Consider the following 13,730-nt stretch of genomic DNA (forward strand, 5'->3'; position numbering starts at 1 on the left):
CAGGAGCAACACAAGGATGCCCACTCTCACTACTCCTATTCAACTTAGCACTGGAAGTCCCAGCTAGAACAAGCAGGCAAGAGAAAGAAATAAAAGGCCTCCAAACAGGAAAAGAAGAAGTCAAATTATCTCTCTTTGCTGATAATATTATTCCATTCCTATAAACAACCAAAAAGATACTAGAAATGATAAATGTCTTCAGTAAAGTTTCAAGATACAGAATCAATGTACAAAAACTAGCAGCATTTCTATGAACCAATAATGTTCCAAATCAAGAATGCAATCCCATTTACAATAGTCAAAAATAAAATAGCAAGGAATATATCTAACCAAGGAGGTGAAAGCTCTCTAAAAGGAGACCTACAAAACACTGCTGAAAGAAATCATAGATGACACAAACAAATGGACAAATATTCCATGGTCATGAATAGAAAGAGGCAATATTGTTAAAATGGCCATACTCCCCAAAGCAATTTACAGATTCAATGCTATTCCTATCAAACTACCAATGTCATTTTCCACAGAATTAGAAAAAACTATTATGAAATTTATAGAAAGTGAAACAGAGCCTGAATAGCCAAAGCAATCCTAAACAAAAAGAACAAAGCTGGAGGCATCACATTACCAGACTTCAAACTATACTATAAGGCCACAGTAACCAAAAGAGCATGGTACTGGTACAAAAACAGACACATAAACCAATAGAATGGAATAGAAAACAAGGTGCACACCTGCAGCCATCTGATCTTCAACAAAGTTGATGAAAATAAGCAATGTATAAAGGACTCCCTATTCAATAAATGGTGCTAAGACAGCTGGCTAGCCATATGCAGAAGTGTTGAACTGGACCCCTATCTTTCACCATCTACAAAAATTAAATCAAGATGGATTTAAGATTGGAATGTAAGACCTCAAACCATAAGAATCCTAGAAGAAAACTTAGGAAATACCATCTGGATAACAGATGCTGGTGAGGCTGTGGAGAAAATGGAATGCTTATATTGGGGAATATAAGCATTTATTGCTTGAGGGAAATACAAATTAGTTCAGCAACTGTGAAATGCAGTTTGAAGGTTTCTCAAACAACTTAAAACAGAATTATCATTCGACCCAACAATTCCATTTCTGAGTATACGCCTGAAGAAAAATAAATCGTTCTACCAAAAAGACACATGTACTTATATGTTCATTGCAGCAGTATTCACATTGAAGAAGACATGGAATCAACCTAGATGTCCATCAACAGTAAACTGGATAAATAAAATGTAGTACATATACAATATGGACTACTATGCAGCCATAAAAAAGAAAAAAAAGCATGTCCTTTGCAGCAACATGGCTGCAGCTGGAGGCCATTATCCTAAGTGAATTAATACATGAACAGAAAACCAAAGACCACATGTTCTCACTTAAAAGTGGAGGCTAAGCATTATGTACACATGGACATAAAGATGAGAACAATAGACATGGAGGACCAGTAGAGTGAGATAAAGGGCAAGGACTGAAAAACTACCTATTGGGTACTATGCTCATGATCTGGGTGATGGGAATCATTCATACCCCAAACTTCAGCATCACACAATATACCCATGTAACAAACCTGCGCACATATCCCCTGAATCTAAAATAAAATTTGAAATTATTTTTTAAAATATGGTAAAAAAATGAAAACAAAATCCATCATGCTTTTATGCTTTTGCTGATTGCTGCCTGGAAACAGCAAGTTCACCTTCAGTGGTTCTGCAGTGTTATTAAAAAATACATGTTAATATTAAAACATCTTTTAACAAAGCTTTTTTAATTCCAAAGAATATCTGTTACGAATGATGCTCATGACATTAACCAATCACTTAGATCTTGACATAATGTCACAGGAAAAGAAATTTTTAGTCAATGACAGAGAAAATTACATGTATATTATGTATAAATAGGTATGTGTATGTTGCATGTATATATATATATATACACACATACACATGTATATGAAAGATCAGTTTACAGAATAATTGTTGTAATGATATATATGGTTAACATTTTTTATGTTTGTACATTTTTTTCTATCTATCTATCTATCTATCTATCTATCTATCTATCTACCTATCAAGTAGTGTAAATGAGTATTTCCCATTCTAATCTAACCTCAGCTTGAAATAGAAAATAACCATTGGTAATAAATTACAGATACTCTTTTTATAGCAGTAAAACTGGACTGCAAGTTTCAATTCCTGAAACCATGTTGCTCCAATTTTATGCCCATAGTTCCCTAAAGTTCAAAAAGACCTTTTGGTGTCTCCACTTCACAGAGAGAATCAGATTTGATGGAATACAGTACCCATATATGTAATCCCATTATCTTCTCGATTTTCTGTAATTTTTTTCTTTGCCTTACTCTAAAGATTGTAGAAATATTAATTTCAAGGTGTTATTCTATCCTAATAGACAACAGAAGAGAAAGCTACTTACAGCCAATCAACATGACACAAATTGAAAAGATTTTCTCCGAATTCGTGTTAGGAGACACATTCCCGAATCCTACACTGGTTAAACTGCTGAAGGTAAAATAAAGTGCTGTGACGTATTTGTCTTTAATGGATGGTCCAGAACTTGAGTCACTGTCATTGTAACGTTTCCCAATTTGTTGTCCTAAGGAATCCAACCATCCGATTTTGTCAGTCAGATAAGGCCTTTCTACATTCCCAATCGCATACCAAATGCAAGCCAGCCAGTGAGCAATCAGGGCAAAGATGCACATTAAGAGCATTAGAACAGCAGCGCCATATTCTGAATATCGATCCAGTTTCCTGGCCACGCGCACAAGACGGAGGAGTCGGGCAGTCTTCAAAAGACCAATTAATGTTGTTGTCTGTAGAAATAAATGTACATAGTCAGAAACAGTCGGCAACAATTCAAAGTACATTCATATGAAACAGTGGACAAAAACAGGTTAAGACAATATGGTAGCATTAAGGATAACTGCCTATTTAAATTCGGTATTAAACTTAGTTCTTTCTTTTATGTGATACCTGCTTTGGAAAATACTTTGAAAGTGCATGACACATTAATTCAGTATTGTGGCATGCAAGACATGGGGCAGAGAATCTGTCTTGTTTTATGTTCTAAGTGCCTTGCATAAGTCCTCAGTGACTCATTCATTCACCAACATACATTCTAGTGTGTTACTGTGTGCCTACTAAGGCCACACACTGATATTATAGAGTTAAACAAACAGACATGGTTACTTTCCTAATAGAGACAGTTATTTAATAGACAAAGTGTCTAATCTAATGAAGAGAAAACAAGATCATAATCTACTGAGGAGAGAGAGATTTTTTAAAAACAAACAAATAATTAATTTCAGAGAGAGAAAAGTGCCATGATGATAGTAAGCAGAGAAATATGATAGAGGGTATTTGGAGGCATGGATTGGGGTAGAAACTGCTTTAAAAATGAAGACCAAGAAGGGCCTTGCTGAGGAGCTGACATTTGAGTTGCAAACCATCTGGATAATGAGAAGGAGCCAGTCAAGCCCCTTCTTCCCATAACTGTGGGAACACTTATTGGATGATTGCATGCATGAATTAGGCACTACATTTAAATGCATTTTTTATTCCTAAGTGTGCTAAATTGAGAAATTATTTCTTGATGTCCCAGTGATATTATAATTGCATTTTGCTTTTGGCTATGATATGTGTAACTAATTGGGTGATTATTACTGACCAGGTATCTAATGATAGGCTACTTCTATATAACAGGATACTTAACTGGTTGTTTGGACTTCAAATCTGAGAAGTACAAATTACAAGTTCATTTCTTAGGTTTCCTAAATAATGTCAACTATAAGTACTATATAATTCACAGGGCATATAATTATTCCATAGTTACATCATGTTTACCAATCAATTATTGAGTTATTTTATCTGTTCATTGTTGCTGCTTATTTCCCAAAGCACATCCAACTACGTTAAGAACACTTATATCTTAATGGAAGAAATAGCACATGGAATAACTACCACACCCTATGTATTAATATTGATGATGACAAAGGAGCACTAAATATTAAAAAAACTTTTTCATTAAAATGTTCTGGCTGGGTGTGGTGGCTTGTGCCTATAATCCCAGTATTTTGGCAGGCTGAAGCAGTAGGATCACTTGAGCCCAGGTATTTGAGACCAGCCTGGGCAGTATAGTGAGACTCGGCCTATACAAAAAATTAAAATAAAATAAAATAAATTAGCTGGGTATGGTGGTGGATGCCTGTAGTCCCAGCTATTCTAGAGGCTGAGGTGGAGGATCACTTGAGCCCAGGAATTTGAGATTGCAGTGAGCTATTACTGTGCCATTGCACTCGAGCCTGGGCAACAGAGCAAGACCCTGCCTTTAAAAGAATGTTCTAATAAGTGTTTCACAGTTTCTTGTTTTTCCCTTGTGCCATAGTGATCACAAGGGAAAGGGGATCACTTAGTCTCCCCTGAATTATTCTCTGTTAGTATTGGAACCCTTTAAAGGTGAGAGGAACTTGTGTAGTTGACACGTGTTTATCGTAACTAGACTCTGGTCTCTGCTCATTTGGGGATGTTTAGAGAGGTGAGTCTTCTCTGTTTTCAGTACTGAGTTGTTTTTCAGAGTGGAATGAAGGTGCTTGCTTTTTTTCTTCTTTATAGGTTTAAAAGTATATTTCTTCCCTATGAATGAATATAGGTTTTAAGTTATTATTGGCTGGATCCCTGAGAGAAAAGCAAACTTTCTAATATATGTATTATCAATATTTTAGCTTAGCAGTTATGTGCTAGGACTTTGGAACAGACAAACTTATGTTTGAATTCTGCCTCCGCAGAATGTCCCCTTGGATAAGTTATTCATTTAATCTTACACTTCATCTGTATATGAAGTGTAGTTTCTTCATCTGTGAATACAAATAATAAGGCCAACCTTACAGAGTTATAGATAGTACCCAATAAACAGGAACTCTGCGTTTCTATTTAAACATCCTTTACATTTTTCTTTCCATCAATAAGCAGGAACTTTATGTTGTGAAATGGGTTGAAAGAGCTTCCACCCTTTTTAAATGCAACACTTAGATATCTGGAATCACAACTGGGGGCCTTTCCGTACTGGCCTTGCAGCTCCCCTCAAGAAATGGCAGGGGCATTGAAAGACAGGGACTTCATGTAGGCACACTGACTGCTCAGACTCTGGTAGGAGTCACCCTGGTTCAACATTTCACCATTTCTACACAGCTCAGCTTCCTGTGTTTATTTTTCCTCTTAATTCTACTTTCTGTTTATTTGTCCTGAGAAATTAGAAATATTTGAGAATTATTGTTAAAATTTTCTTGTTTTTGGAGCAAAATTTCTTTCTGATCCTTAAAATAAATGAAGTATAATAAAAATTCTCCAAATAGTTGGTTAAATGAAGTGAAAAGCTTTAAAATAAATGAGCTGTTTTTATAACATATTGTGGTAATAAGTACTAATGACTCTGCTGGTTGTAAAGATGGTAGAGTAAAAATGATGTTATGATAAGAAAAGCAATGAAATCTGCTGTGCATGCAACCTTCCTTTTTGCCTTCCTTCCAAAGAAATCTCTGATGTTTCTTCTAGCATTCTATCAAAATGAAGTTAAAATCTATATGACAGTAAGTTCTCTAAGCAGATAAATCAATATAACGTACATAGTAACATACAAGTGACATCATTTCTGGAAAAAGAAAGTTTAAGAGATATGGGACATGTTGAAGTCTCAACATGTATGACAGTATTCATGCTAAATAATTGCAGAAGTAATGAGAGAGTCACAAAGGAGGGGGAAGGGGAAGAAATTACTAAGTTGTAATTATATCTCTCAGTTGCATTATAAGGATGAGTGAATACTGACTTCAACAGTCAAAGCTATTCTCTTGTAATTCTGTAACATGTACTCCAGAATAACTACATATGCTGGCTTCACAATGTAACAGATGCCTTGCCTTACTTCTATTGTTATCAAATTGTGGCTAACACACCTGGGCATTCTTTGTTAGCTACAGTTGTGTATAACACATCTTCTAGGTGATGCTTAGGATTGTAATAACTCTTTCCTGCTTATCATTTTAATATTTCTTTAAAGACTTAAGGTGTTTTGCCCCAGATTGCAGAATAGAGACAAGTGATTGCATTAAAATCTAAGAGAGAGTAGATTTAATATTTATTAATCTTCTCCTGCCAATTTGTTATGAACCCTTAGCCCCATTGTTTAGTTTAATGGGCCATCTTTATGTTACCTGCAAGTGAGAAACAGGACCAACAACTACTTTATTATATTGTGCTAAGATCAGAATTTGACAGAGTATAATTGCTTTCAGAATGCATAATTATCTCCCAGCACATCTAATTTCATGTAATATCCAGACATTATGGAAATCTCAATTTTTTGATTTTTGAAAATACAATAAATGTAACTATCCATAAATTTTTTCACAATTTTAAAAACTAGAGATAAAAAACTCTCTTAGATGGTATTTCTTAAACTTTTCACTGGTATTAGAAAAATATTGTCTGTTTATTGTTATTCTTGAAAGCAACTAAAAAGAGCATAAAAGCTCACTAGATGGCAAAATGTGGTTACTGTTATAAAATACAAACACATAATGAAAATAAGATATAAAAAGAGGTGAGTCATTTTGCAGTACATTGAAGCAAGGCACTTTGTTTTCCAGTCCTGCCACTAAGTATAGCAAAGGGGACATAATGGACTCTTAACAAGTCAAGTCTTCACCCACCAGCACCCATGCTATCTCAGAACTCAACTCATTTATTATGATTGAATAATTTTCTAACTCTTTTTTTCCAAAATGTCACAGTAAAGTCAGTCTCTGTGAGATTTTTATTTTTAATGTATCTTGTCAATATTATTGTTTTTAATCTAAAGTAACTCTTTTTCCAAAAATTCAATTATTCATTTTGCTGGGTGGCTGATTAATATCATTCAATTTCAAAACTTTAAAAATACATCCACATCCACTGTTTACTAAAGCCCTAGATACCTTCTTATATTGAGGTAGAAGTTAGTTTCCTTTATTAGATATATTAATTTTTAAACTAAACATTATTTAACTATATATATATATATATTCTAAACAATGAAGTTTTGTATGTATGTTAGATACTAGGTACAGACTCAAGAAGACTGTGTGGTCGTTTTTTGTGGATATTTTACAATAAATCAGGCAAAATTCTCTCTTCATGCCAGTGGAATTCTTTTTGAAGGCTTGAAATTAGAATAAGTAACTTCTTGTCAGTATTAAACAATTCTCTACTCAAGAATAAATTGTCTACAGTTAAACGAAGAGAGACTCATTAATAAGAAAAAAATTTTGTTCAAAAATATTAAAACATTTTTGAAAAATAATTGTACCTTATTTTTTAGTAAACATTTTTAAGAATCTTATATTTAAAGCATATTATTTTAGAAATTTACTCTCTAAAACCTTTGCCTATAAATAAGTGATACAATTCTTATTCTATAAATAAAAATATGTAAGTATGTGATCTTTGGTTTTATATGCAGGGTTGACAGAATGAATGATCACTGAAACTTTCTACTTAATCCATCACTTGTCCTTTTTGTCAATAAATATTTGGGTGCAAGTGGAGAAATGTTAACACTAGACAAGTAATAAATTTCATTACTCCACACTCATGTTTTGCTTTAGATTTCATTTCAGCTAGTCCCCTCTAAGTTCTGGTACTTATATACATTATTCAATTATTTATCCAATAAATCTCAACAATATTGGAAACTAGTTTCTAGTCCTTTGTTCAGCTTAACTACATCATTGCAATATTTCTAAGGACACATTTACTAATACAATCAAAGAGATATATTTTGAATGTGTCTACAACCTTGGGGAATTACCTAGATTGTAACTTATTTATATCAGACCTCACAAATACTTCTAAAGTATGGCTTTTAAAGAGGAGATTTTTACAATTTCACTGGGAAACTCATTTCAATATTTAATAACCTTTATTATTGAGACATTTATTTTTGTTTTGTTTTATAATTAACATTTTATTTTTCTGCAGTTTGAACTCACTTTGGCTTTCTGTACAGTAGCAGACAACTGACCATCAAGTGATTCTAAACAGTAGTATGCAAATGTTACAACAAATAAATAACTAAGGATGTCATATTTTTTAAATGATAATTTGACTTGTCCTGAGAAATATTTTACCAATGATTATACTTTATGCCATCTCTAGCAAAATGTAGACAATCAATCACATACAAACAAACAAATGATCAACTAAAAGCAGAATAATTTTTCCATTGGGGATCTTATATCTCTTAAAAGTCATGCCATACGTTTTTAGAGGCATGACCAATAGCTCCAAATATAAGCCAATAGAAACTTCTGTCTAAACTCCCAAAAACCATCTAAGGAGACTTAGCAACTTTATGTGTAGACATGTATATGTATATGTGTCTGCAAAATATGATTTGTTCCTAAAAGTTGAAAATGATTATATTGGATGTTTTAGAAGTAAACTAAAGATATCTATTATAAAGATCAAGTTCAGCTGTCGAAATGCTCAGAGTTGGCATATAGATACCTGCTAATGTTTTCCTTGCATCAATTTCATAATTCATCTATCAGACTAATAAATCAAACATATTATTATGATCAGAATCCCTCTTTTCTATTGGAATTTTCCCTCAAAGAGCACGGCAGTTACTTAGGTTTCAAAGTCCTTCTTTGCTTGTATTCAGGATTCAGAAAAAATAACGGTAAAGTGTGAAAGGAAAGGGGTCAATGAAGCAAATAATTAATTGCAAGAATCCTAATTTTCTGGGGAGTAAGAGGTTAATGAAGCATGTAATTGAGCAGAGTTTTGTAGATTTCTGCTGCTAATATCTCTGAAATTAAGATTTGCCACAGATGAGCTAAATACGGGAAAATATGAGGCGGATAATCAAAAGTTAACTTTCTGGAGACTGAGCCAATAACATTATTCCTTTGAACCAATGATACAGAGAAAATTTGCCAATGATTGACGTAATGGGTGGTATGATGTTTGCTGATGCAGAAATTAGGAAATAGAGAATCTTTTTATTGTCTCTCTGGATGGCATTATCATCAGGAAGATATTAATGACATAGGCAAGCCCAGTTATTGCCAGTATTTATTTTCTTCAACATGTTTTTTAACATTATAGAATATCCTCTAGTTATTGTAGGTGATTTGTAATCATGTAAGAAAAAAATTAAATAGTTATGTCTTCTTCTTTTTTTTTTTTTTGAGATGGAGTCTCGTGCTTTTGCCCAGGCTGGAGTGCAGTGCAGTGGTGCGATCTCTGCTCACTGCAAGCTCCGCCTCCCAGGTTCACACCATTCTCCTGCCTCAGCCTCCCGAGTAGCTGGGACTACAGGCGCCCACCACCACGCCCGGCTAATTTTTTTGTATTTTTAGTAGAGATGGGGTTTCACCATGTTAGCCAGGATGGTCTCGATCTCCTGACCTCGTGATCCACCAGTCTTGGCCTCCCAAAATGCTGGGATTACAGGCGTGAGCCACTGCGCCCGGCCGTGCCATGTCTTCTTTAGTAAAAACGTATATGCCAATATATCCTCTTAGCATTTATTAACACCTGTTACATAAATTACATAATATAGATAAAAATTTGATTTTTTTTCTAGGGTTGAATGTAAATAAAAGTGTTACAGTATCTTAACATTTAGGGAAATTGGCAAAGAAGATATTAATGTTTAATTGACATTGACAAAATTATGTTTTCTAAGCTCATCTATGATGCTTTGATGGATAGAAAACATTTTAGGGCCAGGCACACTGGCTCACGCCTGTAATTCCAGCACTTTGGGAGGCTGAGGCAAGATCACTTGAGCTCAGAGTTTGAGATCAGCCTGGGCAACATAGTGAAACACTCTCTGCAAAAAAATATGAAAATTAGCCGGATATGGTGGCATCTGCCTGTAGTCCCAGCTCCTCAGGGGGCTGAGGGAGAGGATCACTTGAGCCCTGGAGGCAGAGGCTGCATTGAGCTGAGATCACACCACTGCACTCTAGCTTGGGTGACAGAATGAGACCGTGTCTTAAAATTAAGCAATTAAGAAATTATGACTGTTCTTATAATTTGTTGAAAATCACTCTTAATTTGTTTATTTATGTACGTATGCATTTATTTATGTACTTATGCATTTATTGTGTAGAAATATTCATCTATGAACATATGAAAGCCCTCTCCTGGGATTCCTCTTTATCCCAGATATGGCTACTGGATCTTGTATATCTAAACAACAAAATCCCTGCCACTTTAAAAAGTGTAGGTTTTAAGGCTTTATTTTTGACCTGTCAAATATATGTCTCCAGACCCTTAACAGATCCACACAGAAAACTGACACATGGTTCTTGTCTAGAAGCTGATCCAAAACAATGTTTGTCAGGATTGTATCTAACATTTAATTTAATGGATCTCATTTCTCTTCTTATACTCACATATTATTTTTCTAGGTGCTCATGGGGTGCTTGACTTGCCTACATGTCACCTGTAGTTCAATAACCAATAGTCATCACAAACTTAAGGTGGCTAAAACTGGAATTTCTTCCCCACAACACACTTTTTCTCCCTAAGGTTTTTCCATCTGAATAAATGCATTACCATTTATAATTTTGCTTCAGCAACCCTCCTGCCCTTCACCAAAGAAATGTTTCAATAAGAATAAACAAGCAACAAAAAATGTTTGCACCACCCTTAATTCTGCTTTTTCTCCTACTCTTCCATTCAATACTTAATCCATAAACAAGCCTTGGCAGCTCACCTCCAAAATATATCCCAAATTTCTTTACTTTTCTTCATTTCTGCTGCTTCCAAGCTGTTGTTTTGTCCTGCATCACAACATGTGGTCTGAACTAGTTCCCTGCTCCTAGCATGACTCTCCAGTCTGCAGATGACAGCCTTTGCAGTCTTCAAAATGTCCATTGGATAATATCATACCTGTTCCAAAGACTCCATTGCAGCCAGAATAAGTAAGAAATCCCACATATCTAGGTGATTTGGTCTCTGTCTCTGCCTTCTCAAACCTTAGCATTCCACCTCTTACTGTGTGGTTCAGCCTGGCAGCCACCAGCCATCTTTCTGTTCCTCTACCATAACAAACTTGTTCCCCAAATGCAACATTTTCACTAGTGTTTCCTTCTGTGTGAAATGCTCTGCACGGTGGTCTCATGTGGATGGTTGCTTCCTATCAAGTCTCAACTCAAATGGCCTCTCCTTACTGGCCTTTTGTAATTTCCAATTCAAGTTAGCCATCCATCCAGGTCATTCTCTATCACATCCACCTGCTTTGCTATCATTACAGCATTTACTCTTTCCTGAAACCTTTCTGCACTGTGTTTGTTGGTTTGTTTATTAATGGTCTTTTGCCCTCTGCCATCCCCTATCCCTCTTCCTCAATTCTAGAATGTAAGTTCCTGGACAACACAAACTTTGTCTGATTTACTTCTGAATCTCTAAACCTAGGACAGTGCCTGTCACTTTGAAGGGTACCCAACAAAAACATTTTGAATAAATAAAGTATTATATTAGTAATTAAGAGTAATGCAGAAAATAGGACTGAGTGCATCACTGAACAATTCTAGGTTTCAACAATCTCATTCTGTAAAATGGGAATAATAGTACTTTAGCTTCCTAGGCAGAGGATTGAACGAGATAATTTCCTGTGGTTACTTCTAGTTCTAAGATCTACATTGGCAGCAGTACTAGATTTTAATTTGGGGGTAACACTTACATTATGTCCAGAATTTTTAGTGCATTTTAAAATTCAGACTTTAAAATTTAAAAGACACAAACTTCTTAAAACTTCTCCCATTATACTTCTAAGCTTGTCTACAAATCACTAATGTTTGCTGTTGGTGCATATATTTTAACGTTTGAAAGAATGAGGTTTTATTTTATTGTTCATCAACATAAGCTTATTTGGCGTAATGGTATGAATCACCCATTATAAAAAACTCAAAGATATATATTAATAAAGAAGTATTTCACTCTCTTTTAGTTAAAACCCAAAGTTAGGAGTAGCTAATATTAAAAGTTCAGCTAATTAAGAACAGCTGATTTTTAAAAAGTATTTTGCTGGGTCACATGTATTATCTCATTAGAGTCTCAAATTAGAAAAAAAAAGCAAGAGGAGAAGGTAATATTATTATCATCCTTTTACAGATGAGGAAAGTCAGGTTGGGACTTTGTTTAAAATTATAGAACCCAGGAAAAATGTATTGTTTCATTACCCTGCTCTTAACTGACTCATAGTTCGATCAGAGTTTATTTCTAACAAATAAATAGATTTAGAAACAAAATCTTTTGGTTCGCCTTGGTCGAGGAGGATTATCTTGTTCTAAAGTCTTCATTGGCTAGGAAGCAACCATCTGCCAAGAGTTGGTCTCCTCTTTGTTGGGGAGAGGAGGAAGTTGGTGCAGGGCAGGGTTCTTATGTAGAAAAAGACACAATTTTTAAAAATCCAACATATTGAGGAGTTTTTCAACCTATTCCCTTGGAACTACTTTCAAGCATTCTGTAAATCTTTCCGTTATAGAATCCAGAAAGTTTATAAATGGTAATAATAATGGAAATTAGATGAAGTGAACTGTAGGAAAACTTAACTTCTTTTGGATCAAAGAGTCTTTTGAGGAGCTGATTAAAGTTCTGGACCCTCTATCCAGAAAATGCACAATACATACACTTCTCGTATTTTCTTAGTTTCCAACTTTATTAGGCATTGGGAGACACAAAAAGTACTTTCCAAGCTGAATATTATTTAAGAGAAAGCATATTTGAATAAGACATTTCAGAAGGTGCCCTCTTCACATAATTTGAACAAAAAACAAAACTCTGCTGTCTCAAACCTTAATAATGAGTTAAGAAAAACAGAGACATACTTAATATTTGACAGTTTTACACCCGTGAAGTTAATAACTAGAGATTTTAAATCCTGGGGATGTGCTGTGTGCTATGGACCACTTGTTTCCAAGTTTAATTTGGTGGGTAAAGAATGGAGAATCTTTTGCAAGAGAAAGAATTTGATTTGCAATGGCAAAATGGTTTCATTTCATTCTGTAGCATCCCCAATTGAAAATGAATTTTATCTGTGAGATACAAGAAGCTTGCAAAGCAACTATTCTTTTTGCAGTTAAAATAGATTCACTTTTATAATTGCAATCTTTCAGAAAATAAGAATCTTAAGCAGTTCTTACCTCATCAGAACCTGATCCAAAAATCAGCAAGTCAAAAGGAATTGCTGCAACCATGTCAATCAGGAACCAGCCTTTGAAGTAGTGTATTGCTATTTTGGCGGGATCACTTACCACTTCTTCATTCTGATTTACATACGTTGTTCTGAAGTTTATTAAAATATCTATGATAAACATAATATCCACAATCAAGTCTACCACATTCAAAGGGCTACAAGAATAGCCACATTCTCGTCTTTTCTGTTCTTCTCTGTCATTGAGGAGGAAGGCTGCAGAGTAGGGAGTAAATATAGCAGTGTATATGACCAACAGCAGGATAAGCCAGTCCCAGACTGCCTTGAAAGGGCTGTAGTGCAATATCGTAAACTTGTTGATGCGTGGTGTCTGCAGTTTGTATTCAGGTAGGACATCCGCTCCTAAAGAGAGAACCTGAATGTGGAAAAGAAAATCATACACTACATAAATATGCCATTTGTAATCTGGTAAA

General features: G+C 34.7%; 1 protein-coding gene across 4 annotated transcripts in view; it reads right to left on the minus strand.

The window, feature by feature from the left end:
* KCNH7 (potassium voltage-gated channel subfamily H member 7) overlaps positions 1-13,730 on the minus strand; it is a 494,352-nt gene that overhangs the window by 82,743 nt on the left and 397,879 nt on the right. For all 4 annotated transcript variants that reach the window (XM_063648257.1, XM_054477433.2, XM_054477432.2 and 1 more), the window contains 2 exons: positions 13,247-13,672; positions 2,464-2,863 (listed from right to left, as the gene is read on the minus strand). In XM_063648257.1, the coding sequence (XP_063504327.1) occupies positions 2,464-2,863; positions 13,247-13,672 (826 nt within the window). The remainder of the gene's footprint in view (positions 1-2,463; positions 2,864-13,246; positions 13,673-13,730) is intronic.

The sequence above is a fragment of the Pongo pygmaeus genome, chromosome 11 (assembly GCF_028885625.2).
Source record: "Pongo pygmaeus isolate AG05252 chromosome 11, NHGRI_mPonPyg2-v2.0_pri, whole genome shotgun sequence".
NCBI lineage: Eukaryota > Metazoa > Chordata > Mammalia > Primates > Hominidae > Pongo > Pongo pygmaeus.